This window comes from Amphiura filiformis, chromosome 14 (genome assembly GCF_039555335.1).
Source record: "Amphiura filiformis chromosome 14, Afil_fr2py, whole genome shotgun sequence".
NCBI classification, from domain to species: domain Eukaryota; kingdom Metazoa; phylum Echinodermata; class Ophiuroidea; order Amphilepidida; family Amphiuridae; genus Amphiura; species Amphiura filiformis.
The window spans coordinates 59,500,286-59,517,857 of record NC_092641.1 but is presented as its reverse complement, the minus strand read 5'-3'; the positions used below and the strand labels follow the sequence as shown (position 1 = coordinate 59,517,857).

General features: G+C 36.8%; 1 protein-coding gene across 4 annotated transcripts in view; it reads right to left on the bottom strand.

Annotated features, from left to right (window-relative positions):
* Positions 1 to 1,233: 1,233 nt before the first annotated feature.
* Positions 1,234 to 17,572, bottom strand: part of LOC140170376 (glycogen synthase kinase-3 beta-like) — a 66,631-nt gene continuing 50,292 nt past the window's right edge. For all 4 annotated transcript variants that reach the window (XM_072193749.1, XM_072193751.1, XM_072193748.1 and 1 more), the window contains 3 exons: positions 15,724 to 15,917; positions 13,016 to 13,202; positions 1,234 to 12,291 (listed from right to left, as the gene is read on the bottom strand). In XM_072193749.1, the coding sequence (XP_072049850.1) occupies positions 12,152 to 12,291; positions 13,016 to 13,202; positions 15,724 to 15,917 (521 nt within the window). In that variant the 3' untranslated portion in view covers positions 1,234 to 12,151. The remainder of the gene's footprint in view (positions 12,292 to 13,015; positions 13,203 to 15,723; positions 15,918 to 17,572) is intronic.

Below are 17,572 nucleotides of genomic sequence, written 5' to 3'. Positions count from 1 at the left end.
TTCGCCATTCACTGCTATTCCTTTTCGTCGATCGGCACCAGTCAGATGAAACGACCTTCCTTTTATGCGCTATTAGCCAATCAAGGATCGTAGAGAATTTGATTGACAGTGACGTCAGACGCAAACTAGTCTTTTTATCTTTTGTCTTTCATTATAATTACAATTACACTTATTAAATGCACCTATCACCTTACAACCCTGACTCAATTTTGAAAATGGACACATTCCCCACAAGGCCCTGCTGAAATCCACAGAGTGTTGAGAGGCCCACATACCCACATAGAGAGTCACTGACCAAGTTCCAGCCCTATTCCACAGTAAATTTTCCCAAGTCCTGTTGAGTCCCTAACAATATCCCTTCTCATGTTTGTCCAAGCCCAAATTGCCATTGTCGAGTCATTGCCATGAAAATTTCCAGATCTTTTTAACGGTCAAGTCCTCTGCTATTGCCTGGGTAACCAGGGGCCAGGGTTACAATTGCAGACCTGCCAACCTACCGAAGTCAGAAAGAGGGACATGAAGCCAAAACCTTGTTGTACACAAACCAGGTACCGACAAATTCAAAGACTTGAGATGTGCGATACTTTCAGAATTCAGGGAAGGTTTTGCAGGTCTAAATTTATCACAATAGACTGAATAGCATGCTATAGCAAAATTTTAAAGTAAAATTTGCATCATTTTCTACTGTTCTTACATTTAAATTTGCCATCACTGAAATTTTCAGAAAACAGGACTGTCCCCCTTTTTCACTTTGGTAAACCCAATATGAGGGACAGTCCCTCAATATGAGGGACAGTTGGCAGGTCTGCTGAATTGATACAGACATTATGAATACAAAGAATAACAACTCTGAGACAGTTTTGTTAAAGAATTGTACGTCTTGTTTTACTAGCCTCATCCTCTTCTCATCGACGACAAAATGGCGGCTAGAAGCCGATATGGGTACATCACATATTCAATTTTAATAACTACCAATTTCTATTGTAATTCTGGTCTGTAATTAGACTTGATTTTTTCCACATATAATTGGACCATATAAAAAAAAAAAAAAAAAATAATTACATACCCTTACCAGTAAAGGCGAGTGAAACTTACAAGATGGTAAAAGCTGGGAAATTATTAATGCACGCATGTTGATGATAATGATGCCACCGTACAAATACTGATTTCAAGAGTGTTTCTAGATCAAATTTAAGTAGTTTCAAATATTTGGTATCAAAATTGCATTTTGTGGGGAAGTTGTTCACATAAAAACTACCCTTAAGAGCATATAACCAAACTCAAATTTCACCCATTGCTAAAAATTGCTCAACAAAGCTACAGCTACATCATTGTGAGAAATTTTGACAAATATTAATTTGTTTCTTACTATAGAGCAGCCAAGACTAAAAATCAAATACAAGCTTTGAATTCCAAGCACAACTTTTGATACCATCTTATAATGTTTCACATTACCTTATTAGGAACTGAACTAGCTCCAAATATGAAATATTTCTGGGATAACTTTTAATTTTATAAGTGGAAACGCACGTGGGGATTACGTGAAAATGGTAGTTGTGAATTGGTTTGCGCATTTCTAAAAACCACATGCATATTTCAACCTGGGAACGGAATCTGCGGTGTATGTCTAATATGACGGTCGCTTACCTCGACAAAAAAGATCTAGCTAATAATTAAATTATATTTACAAAATACAAAAACAGCAACTTATTTAAAGAAGTATCACTGGTTCACACAAGATATGAATTTTAGCAACTAAAAGTATAACAGAATGATCACTTCGAATTAATTGTCACATTATCTGTGTTAAGGATTAAATTCAAGTCAACTAAAACAAAATACCTCAAAAAGAAATCTATCAACAAAAAACGTACACCACAGATCCCATTCCACAATAAGACATAAAAAACCTGCATTTAAATAATCAAAAATAATTACACGTCCAAATTCCCCTCCTTTTAAAAAAAACACGCCCACCCTCGTTATCAATAAAATCCATGGCTATATATTGATTACATTGATAAATCCCTGGATTTGCATTTGCATCATTTTAAGAGTATGAAGTTAGGACTACAATTGAAAAGTATTATTACACAAGTTGCGACAAAAAAAATAATATGGAGGAAAAAATGATTACACAACATGTTGCGATAACATAAAATTCATAACACAACTTCCATACTTTTTAAACTTCTTTTTCTCTCCACTGCACACTCATGGACTAAAATTGTGTCTACCATAACGTATCACTATTTCCACAGAGTTCAGGTTGTACAAAAAAAAAGACTCGTTCTTTGAATTTTTTTGTTTGTGTTTACTGTACAACATTTACAATACATCATAAAACAAAAATATCATGACGAGATCCACTGACAGTTCTAAAGCTGTACATTCTGTCCGGATCTCGTCGTTTTCTTTATATGTGTGTGGCTTAGTTATTACTTAAATGGACTGTGCACACAGTGGTTTGCCTATTAGGGGAGGAAAGAGAACACAAACAAACACATGAAGCAGTGGCTGATGGGAAAGAGAGCAATAAGGTGTGGATTACAAAAGTAGTGTGACATATCCATTGGGTTTTTTATAACAAATGTCAGCCTTATGATTAATCCATTGGCATAGCAACAAGAAAGGGGCATGAGGCTAACATACCTAGCACCCTATAAATAAGCGATGCTATGCCTCTTGGCTTAATCCAGGCTTTTTTTTTTCTTCTTTTTTTTTTTGACAGAAATTTTTAAGCAGCAATTTGTTTCTGGATTCCTGGAATGGCTCTGCATTAATTGACAAGTAGATTTGTTATTTGTCTATAATATTTATATATATGTACATAGTGAGAAATATTTTCAATCAATTCAATCAATCTTGCAGACGGCCATTTTGGATTTGAACAGAATCAGAATCGGACACATACAAAAATGGGAAATGAATATTCATAAATATGTAGATAATTGTCACCTAATCCTACTCATGTTATCAATCAACATCTAGAACATCTAAACGAAATTAACAAGGTTTTTGCAAACTGCTACAGTGTAATTCAATACTTTCACGTAAATATATTCACACATTTTGCAGCATAAGGAATATTTAGCGATTTGCTAACCTCGCACCTGGTCAATCCTACCTTACATGTACAACAGATTATTCCAGTTGAAATCTATACAACCCCTATGGAAGACATGACCTTAATCTTCTACACAGGGAGTGTGAATGTCAAATGGGGCTACCTAATGAAGGGGCGACTATTTGAAATCTACACCCCCTGTGTGGAAGATTAAGGTGAATGTCTTTCACAGGGGGTGTAAGGATGTCAACTGGAATACCCCAATGCATTATTGTACATTTTCTGTGTGTTAATTTAATTTCATGTTTGTGGCTTGATTCACAACTAAATTAAAAAAAAAAAAAAAATAATTACAAACCCTCACAAAATAACAGTTATATGGTAGTGAGTATTACTGTACTGCGATTCTCTCTTGAATATTTTTACCATTATCTCCCAACACATATTAGGTTGACTCCATGCAGGAGGCCTGCTCCGCATTAACCCCATAAGAACTACCTGCCGATTGGCCAAAATGAATATTGTGTCCAATTTTGAACCAATCAAGGAGGGTATTAATAAGATTATCTGCAAATGCATGTTTGACCATAAAAAGCTTAAAGCCTTAACTCATAATTAGCAATTGAAATGAGCATTTAAAGCTATCAACCAATTGCTGTTAGATGACCAGTAATGTCCAGGGGGTTAATGTGTAGTCCTGTGATCCGCATCAATAACAGCAACTGTCTACATGGCACTCGGATGTGCTTCTGGCAAATTATCGCGTAGTGAGCGTGTTTCTTGTTAGGGGGGTCATGGCAAAATGTCGTCTGAGTCTACAATGAGCCGCAACTCTATTAGTGCGTATTGATGCGAATCAACTCTCGTTTGGAGTCGCTCATTGTGAATCACAGGAACAGGCGGAGAGAATTTCATCACAGAGTAGGATAATTGATTCTTTTAAGTCTGATTACAAGAATCTTAGCAAAAATTAATTGTGGATTAATTCACAACATACAAGTTTATAACCTCCTAAGTACAACCCTAAAACCTGAAGATCAGCACTCCGCAGTCGCAACTCTGCTACTCATTCAATAAATAAAAGAGGCTTTCCTTCGATAATAAAGATTTTACCATTTTGACCCCTCATGCACAGCTTACCCTACAACTATGTAATACCCACAAATACTAATGCAGTTTAACATGAATATGAGGCATAAATCTAATACCAATGCATGATCAACCATTTTGTGCACTTACATAATTCCAACTAAATTCACTCACAAAAATTAAAATGTATGAACACCATTTCTATTATTTGGATCAATTTTGTTATGTTGTCTTAAAATTACGGGTTATAAATAAGTGGCATGGGTACTTATGATTTACCACTTCCAAAACTTTTTGAAAAATTTGCAACACCAAATATTTCAATTTTGCCTCAATATTGTCTCTGCTGTGAATCAATATTGCTGCATATCACAAAATGGTGACCTTTAACCTGTGACCTCGAAGTAATTTTTTCCAAAATGAGCAACTTCTCTGATGCGGTTCTTGGCAATGTAATTAGCATGACGAGTTACTGCTGTACATTCTCGCAAATGTTGGCACCTATTAGCAACTTGTTTGTGCCACATTTTCAAAAAGGCCTACAACAGAGACGCCAATATTAACCCTAACACCGGACACTGCTTTATCGGAAATTAAAGAAGAATGAAAAAGGAGAGGAGATAAATGAAGAAGTCACCTGATACCAGCGAGATTTGAACCTTAGACCCCTCACACGCCAAGCACACAATCACCTACGGGTATGTAGCCACAGGGGTTGCGCTGGCATCTTCGCTACAGTACTGGGCTGACATTACTTTGTACAGAGAGTAAAGTCATTGTCAGCCTTGTAATTACAAATTTGAAGGCAAACAAGTGAGTACCAGTCTGCGATTTCATAGCGCCATTTTGAAAATTTTGTGTCACATACATGCAGAGCAGCAACAAAAAACGCACTACAATATCCAAATAAGAACTGACATAATCGTTTGTTTATATAATAAATAAATCCACTGTTGCACTTTCTAAGTCAACCATACTGAAATGAAATAAAAATAATAATTTTTATCTATTTACATAATAGTTTTCTAATCATATTAAGAGCTAAATATTCTGACCAAAATGAGGAAGAGGGGAAAACAAAAGCTAATTAATTTTTAAAAGATTAGTACCACATCGATGTTATACACATTAAAATATTTCTACTTGATGCGAGACACAAATGGGGGTATTCCCGTTGAAATCCATACACCCCCTATGGAAGATATGACTTTCTTCCACACAGGGACTCCATTTGAAATTTACACCCCTGTATGGCAGATTACGGTTAATTATGTCTTCCACACAGGGTATATGGATTTCAACTGGAATAGCCTCCGTAAGTTGTAGGTGGATTAAATAGTGGATAAAATAAAAACAAATGTCAACATTCAGCCTTAATGTAAAAGTAGAATTTCGTTATACATCATGTGTAAAAATACTGCACATAATTTAGACCATGCCGTGGTAATTGTACACCTTCTCAGCCACAACTGGGTCAACTCACATGTCCATTGTTCCTTTGTATATAGCAGACTCAATGATTTTACTGTACACATGTCAGGAACAGGATGTAGCTCCCTCGAAAAACAAAGTTCCCTTTGATGCTTGATCACTGACATACAGGACATATGAATTTTAAGGACACGCACTGACTAGGGAACCATAGAATCGAATACCTGAACATTTTGCGCAAACATTAGAAAAATAAGAAATGTGCGGTTTTTTTGGCTAGTAGCCTAAAACTCGTCAAAAACAGATTATAGCACCCTCAATGGCCACTATTTCCATAGACTTGCACCAAAAAAAACCACAACTTTACAAAAACGGCCAAAACTAAAAAATTGCCGTAAAATTATTTCATAAATTTGCACATGTTCTTGAAAACATTCAATAATTTTTTTATCAGTGCCTGTTCCTTGAAATACAAAATGTCCGCTCGATAACAAAGGTGCCAAGTTCATCATGTACATACACATATTTGACCCATGTGTATGCCGTATTTGGCCCCATCTACACAGGCTGTAGTATTATAGACCATTTGACATTGTTTATCAACAAAGGTGAGGGACTGGTCTATCGATATACTTGAACGAACCCCTACACTGTTCAATGGCTTTATTGTACTATAGGAAATATGGTGGGTGATTTAAAATGCACATGCCCTGAGCAAACTACGATGTGTACACACACTGCAGGGCAAAGAACAATGGAAATTGCCATAATTCATGCGCATACTGCTGGGCAATGACGTCACATGTCAAGTGGCCTATAACTTTCAGTAACACACAAAACATTCTTGATCGCAAGTAACTAAGACCTTACATTTGTCGTACTTTTGTCTCTTATTTCTCCTCATCTATTTAACAGCACAACTTAGTACGAATCAAAGAATTAAAACAGCCCTATGCATGTAATATCCACCATATTGGATGCTAGATTCGTACTGTCTTGGAAGAGACCAAAACTGAATATCTGTAATCTAAAAATGTACGTTCTTTATAAGACTAATAATGCACAGTGCTCCTAGAGCAATTTAGCAAAATTGCATTACATACACATCACACTTTAATTGCAACATTTTTAAGAGGTACAAAAATTTCTCCTCTGTGGCAACATGGTGCAATATACAATCTCTTGTTGAACTCCTTGGTCGTCAAAGTGCAGCGTTTGGGCATTTTGAGTTGTTGATGGTTCTGTGCAGTGACAAATTAAAACTAATAGCTACCGCAGAGTACATCATGGTTGTGTTGCTATATATAACCAGGAACAGAATTTTGGTGAGAATCCGAGAATCGATTCTTGCAAAGATTCTTGTGAACAGATTTGCGTGAATCAAATTTGATTCTCACATACATTGTAGTTTACATAGAAGATGATTTGCAAGAATCAAATGATTTTCACAAAGTTATTCTGCAAGAATCAAAATTGATTCTCGCACTGTGAAATCAAATTCTGACCCTGCTCTTATAACACCAAGTCAGGACTGGAATTAAAGCAATAACCCCACAATCTACTCTAGCAGTCACCACGCATCCTCAAATACCATTTTGGGTGAATGACAAAAATCCTCATTGCACAACGGGTCAACTAGGCACGGTCACAGTGTCATGCAGGGTCAAACACAAGACTAGTGTAATATACTCAAAACAGTGTTTTTCAAACAGGAACACCCTCACAAGTAGTTTTGCCATTCAAATGTATGGACAGATAGTGCTACATGACCAATGTGGCGGTGTCCCTGCGCAGCGAGTAGTGATGTTATTCCCTCAAACGGGTTAATATCTATTTGAGTGGTTCTTGGTAACTTCCTGGTCAATGATGACCAATGTGGCGGTGTCCTTGCTTGGCGAGTTATGATGTCATTCACTCAAACTGGTTAAAATCTATTTGGGGCAACTGTCTGGTAAAGATTCTCTCTAAGATAGATGTAACAGAATCAAAGTAGACTCTCACAAGATTGTATGTGCTATGAGCTGTATAAAGTCCTTCTAATGGTGAAGAATATATACAGCCAAATTCATTAGCACCAATCTGGTAGGATTCTAGCTACAGTATGACTTCCCATGATGCATTGTTGAAATTGTTCAAAATCACACATGCTACACATTGCTAAATTAGGATGGAACCTGCTTATGGATCAGCACATTTATGTATAGTATAGTGTATTCAGGGTATCTCTAACAAAGTCAATTTGACCGAAATTACCCCGTCATTGCGTACCCTGGAAAAACCTGTAGCGTATGTCACATGGAAACACTTCCTGTACGTGTGGTGTGCTAACGGACTAAGAACCTGCATCTTGCATTGTGGGAAGGAATTTCGGTCAAACTGACTTCCAGTAGAGAAAGCTAGGATCAATCCACTATTGTCTTTATAAGTCAAAATTACATGTTATACGGTGCTTTGTAGACACACCAAAACTGAATATCTGCAATCTTAAAATGTACGTTCTTTATTAGACTAATAATGCACAGTGCTCCTAGAGCAATTTGGCAGGATTGCATTACATACACATCACACTTTAATTGCAACATTTTTAAGAGGTACAAAAATTTCTCCTCTGTGGCAACATGGTGCAATATAAAATATCCTGACGGGGTAATTTCGGTCAAATTGACTTTGTTAGAGATACCCTGAATACACTATACTATACATAACCAAAATGCATCATGGGAAGGCATTTTTCTCTCCTATGGATTCCAGTATTCTATCCCTGAATATCTAGGTAAGAAATATTGACACAGACAACCCATTCCACTGTGCTTCGCTACATCAAAACAGAAAAGTACAACATAAATTGTTCATGGCAACAACAAAGAAACTTAAATTTTCCCACATTTTTAGAGAATCTTTATGAGTGACAGATTCTTGCAAAAACAACAGGTACTATTTCCACAGAAAAAAATAACCCCATGAGAATTACCTGCCGATTAGCCAAAAAGTTTTCATTATCAATTGGCCCAATCAGCAACATTGTTAGAATAATTTCACCACACAAACAAATTGGGGTGAACTATTTGCAAAGCTCCATTCTGATTGGTGAATAAAGTGAAAATATCATGTAATTGACCAATCATAGGCAATGTTAGATCGGCAGGTAGTGCTCACAAGATCCAAGTACATAAACTTGTAAGTCAAAAGATGTTCTTTCCAGAACTAAGGCATTGATTTGTTAAATAAATACAAAAAAAAAATCCTTGACTATCGGTTGTTCACATCAAGCATCTAGTGAACCCATTTTGTACTTTTTTAAACAGCGCCTTCACTCTTACGTCACATATTATCTCATCTTTACACACCTGCTTTGCTCCATTTGTACAATTCTTTACACTCCAATATTATACATTTCCCAAAATACTCTGTTTCCTTAGATATCTTATGTACAGTTAAGTCACAGTCTGAACCTGGTATATCTTTCACTCAGAGAAGGCCCACTCTACTAATTCTATTGGAGATGGATGTTGTTATGGATGTTGACCAAATCAGTGTACCTCTGGCAATTTTGTGGGGATCAATTATTGGCATCTTAAGCAGACAGGCTTTCTCGACAGGAATTCATAATAAATTTTGATGAAATCAGAGTCACGTCTGACAAAAGCTAAACCACTCACTCACACAGTGACCCGCTGCACAGGTACTGTGATAACCTATAGTGTACTCATGCGAATGTGGACATTGGAGTCACATTTTCAGTAAATCCTGCAAGCCGTTGCTATAAAACATTATTACATATGTCATTATTACATATGTCACTCGCAATTGTGCACATCGGTGCTGCGCAATCATCCTGCACAGTAATTTTGTGCACAACAGTGTGACATACGTACAGTCTGTCCACATAGAAGTACAAACCAAACTTGTGGCATCGGGGTCGATGCTTTGCGTCACACGCGAACGCGACGTGACGCGTAAAGAGCGTGGTGCGCTCGGCAAGTACAAATCGTGCAGCAGTTGGCTCGCTAAAGAAGCATTGCACCGAAATAATTATTCTCATACCTCCAGTTTCTGAGGTCCATTTACTTTGTACTTCTAAGTGGACAGACTGTAGCAACAGCTTTTGGGATTTACGAAAAAGGTGAACTTGATCACCATACAAACATTGTATATTAGAGTTGGCCTTCTCTTGAATATTTCACCGCCATCATATCATGTTATTCATCACTTCAATCTTTTAACATTGAGTCAACAGTAATATCATGTCAGAGGTTTATTTCATAGTTAAACATGGTTGAAAATGGGATTTGATTTATGTGATAACTGGTAAATGGCTAACTTTGGGAAAACAACACCAGGGGTGTATTTGTGTATTTCACTAAACTTTTAACCTCAAAACTCAAGTAACCGTTTGTAAGTTGTAAATACCCTTTTACTAGACGTAACTTTACAAAGGGTCCCTGTAGTACAAACCTATTACGAAGGGTACCGATCGTAAGTAATGTTATTGAAATGGAACTCACAATATGATTTTGAGACTTTGTAAAGTTTAGTGAAATGGACCCCAGCTCTCATTATTTTGAAGTTATGATGCACATTGTTTCTGTTTGATATACACAGAACAAAAACAACATAATTAATTCCTTTTGGATTCCATCTTGTAAAGAAACAAATTTAAAAAAAGAATGGAAAGAGAATGGTAAAAAAATAGTGGCAAACTCATTTTCCTACATGTTTCATACACTTTACAAGCTGCATCGGCAGGACATTTCAAAATAGTGCTGAGAAGTGAGCAAGTCTTAAACCTGAAATCATGCAGGGCTCATTAAAACTGATTGGTTATTTGAAACAAATTACAGGAAAGTAGTGCCTCGTGTGTATGTTTTGGAACTGAAAAATATTTTCCACAGGGCTATTTCTAGAATTTGTGGGCAAATTGGCCTTGGCATTAGGGTTGGATTTTTGCATGAAAATTTATTCTTTTTGGCATCTATTACATTTTTTGATGCCCATTGCACTTCTCAACAAAATCCAAGGTAAGCTTAAAATTGGCAGAAAATATAACGAAATCAGTCTCACTTCCGGGTTTCCAATTCATTTCGCGAAAATAGTAAAATTCTTTTTGTTCTTTTTGAAGAACTACATATCATTATATTTGCATCAAAATGTACAGATGAATGTTCAACCCATATTTACCGATAAATCATGACGACATACGGTGACAAGGGTGCAGCCATTTTGAATTTCAACCCGGAAATTGAGCCAGAAGGAAATCGCACAAAAATGAACCGGAAGTGATATGTATTTCACATTCATTTTTGCCCATTTTAACGGTAATCAATTTAAAAAAAATTTTTTTTACACAACACTTGTGCATTTTTTGCTGTCAAAAATCATGCAAAAGTTGTAACCGTACCTTAGCCCAGTGTATTTTGAGTTCTGTTATCATTTAAATGGTTTTTAGTTACATTTTACCAGGAGCAGAGAGATTACAACAGACCCTTGTTTAGCAGTGACAAGCCACATAAAGCTTTGTAAACGGAAACATGAATTCACTACCATAAGCTAGGAAAAGCACACCAACATTTTTTTGTACTATTTTTTTATATTTTTCCCATTAATTGCGAATTTGCTGCTATAAATATTGGCTTTCTCTTCCATATGAGGAATAAAACTTCCCCAACCAACCAACAACCAGCGAGAAGAAGGAAATGAAGGAATTCTAATAGTTCATAGAGAGATATACCACTGGGTCAGTCCATTTGTTTTAATCTTGTACACAAAGGGGGGAGGGATGTCATTATAATAATATTAATAATAATATACACAACATCATTTGGTGTTCCCATTAGGTCCGTCACACAGCTATCCCTGTGATTTAAAATGGAACACTCCATGAGCACACACTGCTAAAATTATTAAAAGAGATATAATTAAAAATATCCATTAAATTAAGATGAATACATCAATCAATAAATGTAGATGATTCTCATATATATTAAATCAACAGCTAGATCAACTCATAATACTATACACAAAATTCTTTTAAAATAAAAAATAATACTTTTCTTGTGCTCAAAAGAGTTGCTTTCATCACAGGGATTTCTGTGTAGCAGACCTACAGCAGCGAGAAAGATACTACGACTTCCACTATCACATGGATGTAGTATTATCCCTCATGTTGCCATGGGGATTTAAAAAAATATTCCTCATGTCACTATAGCAACCACAGACTACATAGTTTTACATTACATTGCGGCTGATTTAGTAAGATGAGGTACCTAGATAAAATCTTCAGCAGACATCGGCTATGCCATGCCTCTTGCGCATGAAAAAAAAAAGTATCTACCGTCAGTCCGTCCTTCAGGTACACCAACTTACGCTCCTTGTCAGTTCAGAGTCATATATTAAGTTGGAGGGAACGACGGTTTTAGCAACTGCATAAAAAAGCAGGAAAAAACTGTTCTCTCTCATGGTTTCAGAGTCTTCATAGTACATATAAAACCCCAAGTATGTGCCTAGTACAGCACAAACAAGCAAATACCCCTGATTGGTGCCTAAAGACTAAAAAGTTGGCTGTGATCAATTGCCCCCAGTGGCGCCGCCTGATGACGTCCCTGGTGCCCCGCTTGATGACGCCCTCCCTTCCGACGATGACCCTGCTTGTTGCTTTGCGTGTGGAGGGACGAGAACATCATTAAGGGTTGGCTGGATGGTCAATTCTGTGTGGAGAGCAAAGACAGAAAACATGATTTTCAGTTAGCTCCATATTGCAGCACTTTTTTATACAACACCTGACAGATTTGAAGCGTTCAGGTACAAAATGTGATCATAGTTATTGCATTATATCAATATAATATTACAATATATTTTAGTTTATATTTTCCTTTTATATAGGTTATAAAATTGAAATTTTAAATTGGTATTCATTCCGGTGTCCCTTCTGAAATAGCTAAAGCAAAAGTTTCTTACTACGTAAAATTACAATATGCATTCCTGAACTCTTCATTTACACAAATTTATTATTTCTTGTAAGCTAATCCTAACCCTATGCCCAATCCCAACCTTCTATTGTTAAGCAGAGCAGATCCAGATCACAATAGTGCACAGTTTAGACACTGTGTACTGCACTCAGATTTCTGTGTGTAATATGTGACATTCATTTCATCAGGTACTGCCTTTTGAAAATGAGAGAAGAGCTGTAGAACGCTCTTCTGGTCTCTTCAAGAAGAGCTTTAGAAGAGCTGTTTGCACCTGTGCCCATTAGCACATAAAGAATTTAACATGTTATCTAGAGGAGCTATAAATCGCTCTTGCAAATGCAACTTGATGATTGCTCTAACTCTTCTCAAAAGGCAGTCTCTGTTTTAATAAGCACCCCCAAAATGACTGACCCAAGTACCCAGAGCGCTTGTGCAACTTGACCAACTTATGGTGTGTACTCACCCTTAGATGTGAAATTGAAGAGAGGTGGTAGAGGTCTCTGATTGGGTAACCTTGTGTGTGGGTCCCGTAATTCATTAAAGAAGCTGTAAAAGCAGGCTTCTAATGGCGATATCCTGGCGGAGGGAGTGTATTCTAAAAGCCGACTACACAGAGTGATGGCTTCTGGAGGGGTCTTTGGCCGGAACACCTGATTGAGAAGATAACAAAGACATATTTTTAAGTGAAAGTTACTAGGCCGATATACAAAACACTCGTAATGGGTAAAGTGTAGTCCCTGGGACTCACTCAACCAAGGCTTCTATCAAAGGCAGTTTTTAATCCACAGGTCACAACATGTTTTAAGCTGATGCTACTCTGACAGGATCTATTGTGTTGTATATGACATGTAGGTGAGCCATTGATGGCAGCCTAGGCCTGTTTACTATGTGCCACCTTTGCAACATGTGTATGGGGTTGCGAACTCCTGCCTTAACCCCCTGAGCACTACCTGCCGATCTAAAATTGCCTCTGATTGGTCAGTTACATGATATCTTCATTTTAATCACCAATCAGAATGGAGCTTTGCAAATAATTCACCCCAATTTTTTTTTGTGGTGAAATTATTCTAACAATGTTGCCGATTGGTCCATTGATAATGAAAAGTTGTTTTTGACCAATAGGCAGGTAGTTCTCATGGGGTTAATCCTAATGCTGTTACTCTTGACCAGTAGATATCAAAATTTTAACACTGCAACAATTAAGGGCTGGGGTATGAACGTTTGGACAGTATTTATTTTGGGACATTAGAGCACATCAGACATATCAAATTGCATTCTGAATACGAAGAATGTCATTCTGATATCAAATAATTTTGATTTTTGAAATTCGCAATTTAATACACATTTTATGGCAAATCATTAAAATTGATATTTTTGATATTTAACAGTACTTGAAGTAAACTTTATAAATCTGATGATTTATACTTAAAGTGTATGTAGGTGGGATAAAAAGCCGACGATCAATTGAAAATTTTGACCTTTTCAGTATTGAAGATATGGATTTTTTTCCCCAAAACACCAAACAAAAATAAGGTGTTTTTGGGAAAAAATCCATATCTTCAATATGAAAGGTCAAAATTTTCAATTGACCGTCGGCTTTTCCTCCCTGCTACATACACTTTAATAATATATCATTAGATTTAAATAATTTACTTCGAGGACTGTTATATATCAAAAATTTGAAAAATATCAAATTTTTATAATTTGTCATAAAATTTGTATTATATCGTGATTTTCAAAAATGAAAATTATTTGATATCAGAAAGAGATGCTTCAGATTCAGAATGCAATTCGATAGGTCTGAGGTGCTCTCATGTCCCACAAAAATACTGTCTAAACGCATAATAAACGCTTCATTTTGGATCCCTTAATTGTGTGGTAAAATAAAGACATTGGGCTATTCCATTTAAAATCCACACTCCTCCTGTGAAAGATTTTGGAAATATCTTCCACAGAGGGAGTATGAATTTTGAATAGAATAGACAATTGGCTAACTTCTATTTGAAAAACTTACTCCAGTTGTGGAAGATGTAGGTAAAATCATAATACAGGGGGAGTATGGGTTTCAAAATGATTAACCCTGACCAATTACAGTTGAAAAACATACTCCCTCTGTAGAAGATATTTTCAAAATCTTCCACAGAGGGAGCATGTAATTTAAATGGAATAGTCCATTGTAATAAAGTGTTTATCTATAGTGTGTCCAGTATAAGGTGGAACATGACCCATCCATTAACCCTTTGGCATCTCATACACTCTGATCGAAGTCATGTCCCATCTATCTCTAAATGATCTTTAACAACTAAAATATGTTCTATCATTACCTTTACGTATGATCCATACAGTTTGGTGAAGGTCATGTTCAACCTTATAATCGGACAGAGTATAGTGCAGGTTCCCAGCATTTAACAAAAACAAAATTCCCAGAGTTTTTCCTGACAAGTTTCCAAAATTCAATGAGAAATAGTGCCACTTTATCAAGGTTGTATCAGGGTGTGAACTTTTTCTTATGTCTACCTTGAGGCACAGATGGGAGAATTCTTTCCAAAAGTAGAAATATAGCAGAATGGTTGTAATAGTTTGGAGTTATATGTTGAATGCAAGACACATAATTGCCCTCTAGTGTTTTTCTCAAATCCCCTGAGTTTCCTGTACCTGAGAATATGGATTTTTATTGGCTAATTGTAGGAAGAGATTAGCAATTGCAACAGTCACACAGTGAGTATAATTATTTGAAAAGAAAAAAAAAAAACATTGAGACTTCCCAATTGTTTGTTTTGATTTTACATTTAGCTCTAAAGAAAGGTTGCACTTTCATGTAAGGCCTTGCATCATAACAACATTACCAAATAACAACTTTGATTAAGAGTCAAACACACTATTATTTGGATTTGGAAACATTGGTTCATGATTTTCTGGAATTAGGAGTTGGGCGAAAGTTTGTTCGGCTTATAGAAGGCGGAAATTATTCGGCTTTTGTTACTGCACGCGTCAATCAAGTCCCAACTCACGCTCACGTAAATTCACATGAGCGTGTGCCAGTCACGCATTACGCAACGCACAACTAACTATTGCGCCATTCTATATCAATACACAGTTATGAGTCAAATATTTTCCGCCTTATATAAATGAACAAACTTTAGCCTCCAGCTCATAGCCTCATACACTGACCTTGTTCCATGGATGCGGCCTGATCTGTGGGAATTTGAATTCAGTGTAATTGCGATTCATCTCGTGTATCTGGTCTCTCGAGGGCGTGCCTAACACTTTGATTATCTCTACCAGTTGATCTACGCCGCTGTCGCCAGGGAAGATTGGTTGACCTAGCAACAGTTCCGCCAGTACACACCCTGCTGACCACACATCTATAAACAAAGGAAAAACAAAACAAATTAATGAACAGTTGTCAACTGGTAGCATTGCTTAGTCTACTTAACCTGTTGTCTGGTTTGTGTTTGTTTGAAATATTGTCAACTTGATCAGGGACTGAATTTTGAGGAGAGTGGGAGCAATCACTCTCTACTGCTCTCCTTAAATCTTGATATATGAGAGTGATTTTTAGCTGACCATTCTCTCCTTACATTCTGTTGTAAATGTTCTAAACAGCTCTCCTTGAAGGCTCCAGAGGAGCTATTTAATGCTCTCCTGCAAATTCCAAAAACCAGTCCCTGCTTGATGTTTGGGTTTGTTTCACATCAGAATTGAGTGCAGGAACATTTTATTCCTCCACATATTTTTAATCTATTTCCAAAATATAAAATATTTTACTTTATAGCCACTTGTTGCACTTGCTTGTGCAATACCAGCCCAGTATTCAGAGCTATTTATAGACGGCCATCAGTGGACAGGTCCAAACCTGCTGGTTTACTTGGAAGCTTTGGTCCACTGCCAAAAGCTGCCACTATGCAGTAACTTGATTACACACTGACACAGCACGGACACACTGACACACATATTACAGATGTGGCGTTATTAGTAGTATGATAGTTAACCAAATTTCACATACAACGCCAATGGATCAGTATTAATATGAATTCCAGCAGAGAAAAATTCAAGTGTAAGAAGTCACACACACACCCTTCAACTTATCTTCTTCTGCTGCATCCTGTAAGTCCAACGCGTTGCTGCCAAGCATCATTTCACCTCATAATCACACAATGAAACTGAAATATACTCTACTACAGGGCTCGCATACATGCATACCTACCTCCAATACAAATTCATTGACAAAAAACAAAAACAAGATTTCCCAGGACTTTACATGTCTATCCTAATTATGTAAAGTTGTGTTTTTAGACCATGTATCATTTTGTGCTCCCAACAACATACCGGTATCCAACACTTGTAAATCAGATATAAGATATTACAGTGCCTACAATTTTCAAGAACTTTCAAGGACCATTTGGAAATTTCCAGGACTATCCAGGCCCGGAAAAACGTATTTTGAGCTTCCAGGATTTCCAAGGTGCGTAGGAGCCCTGTTAATGAAAATCTCAAGGTATTGCTGTTACTGTTGTTGTTATAATTCTTGATGCTGGACAGTCAGCCAGAAATACAAAGCTATGTAACGATTCAACAAAATTTTGCACTGCGATTCTTCATTGTTGAAAATCTGGTTGTTTCCAACAGCTGCTATGTTGAGTGTACACCTGGCTTCGGGCATACGTCATTAGCTTATCTGCTGCACAACAGGGTCCTCAGCTGTTACTTCCACAAGGGCTATGCAGTCAATAAATTTTGTACCCGTTTGTGTTTTATGCTACTTAATCCGTTCCATCCAATGACGTTGAACCAATGAGTACCAACTCTGCCATGTTTGCGTGTCGCTAATAGAGGGCAACAAAGTATACCTATGCGACCAGCAAGCTTCAATTGAAGTCCGCTGTTGTTTTCTGAGTGCAATATGTTGTGCCAAAACTGTGCTAAGCGTCGGACACACAAACCTTTGTAGTGCTCAAGCTTAGCTTACAGATGCAAATTATCGTTCCATTTTGGGCTAAAACTAATCTTGAGTTGGTAC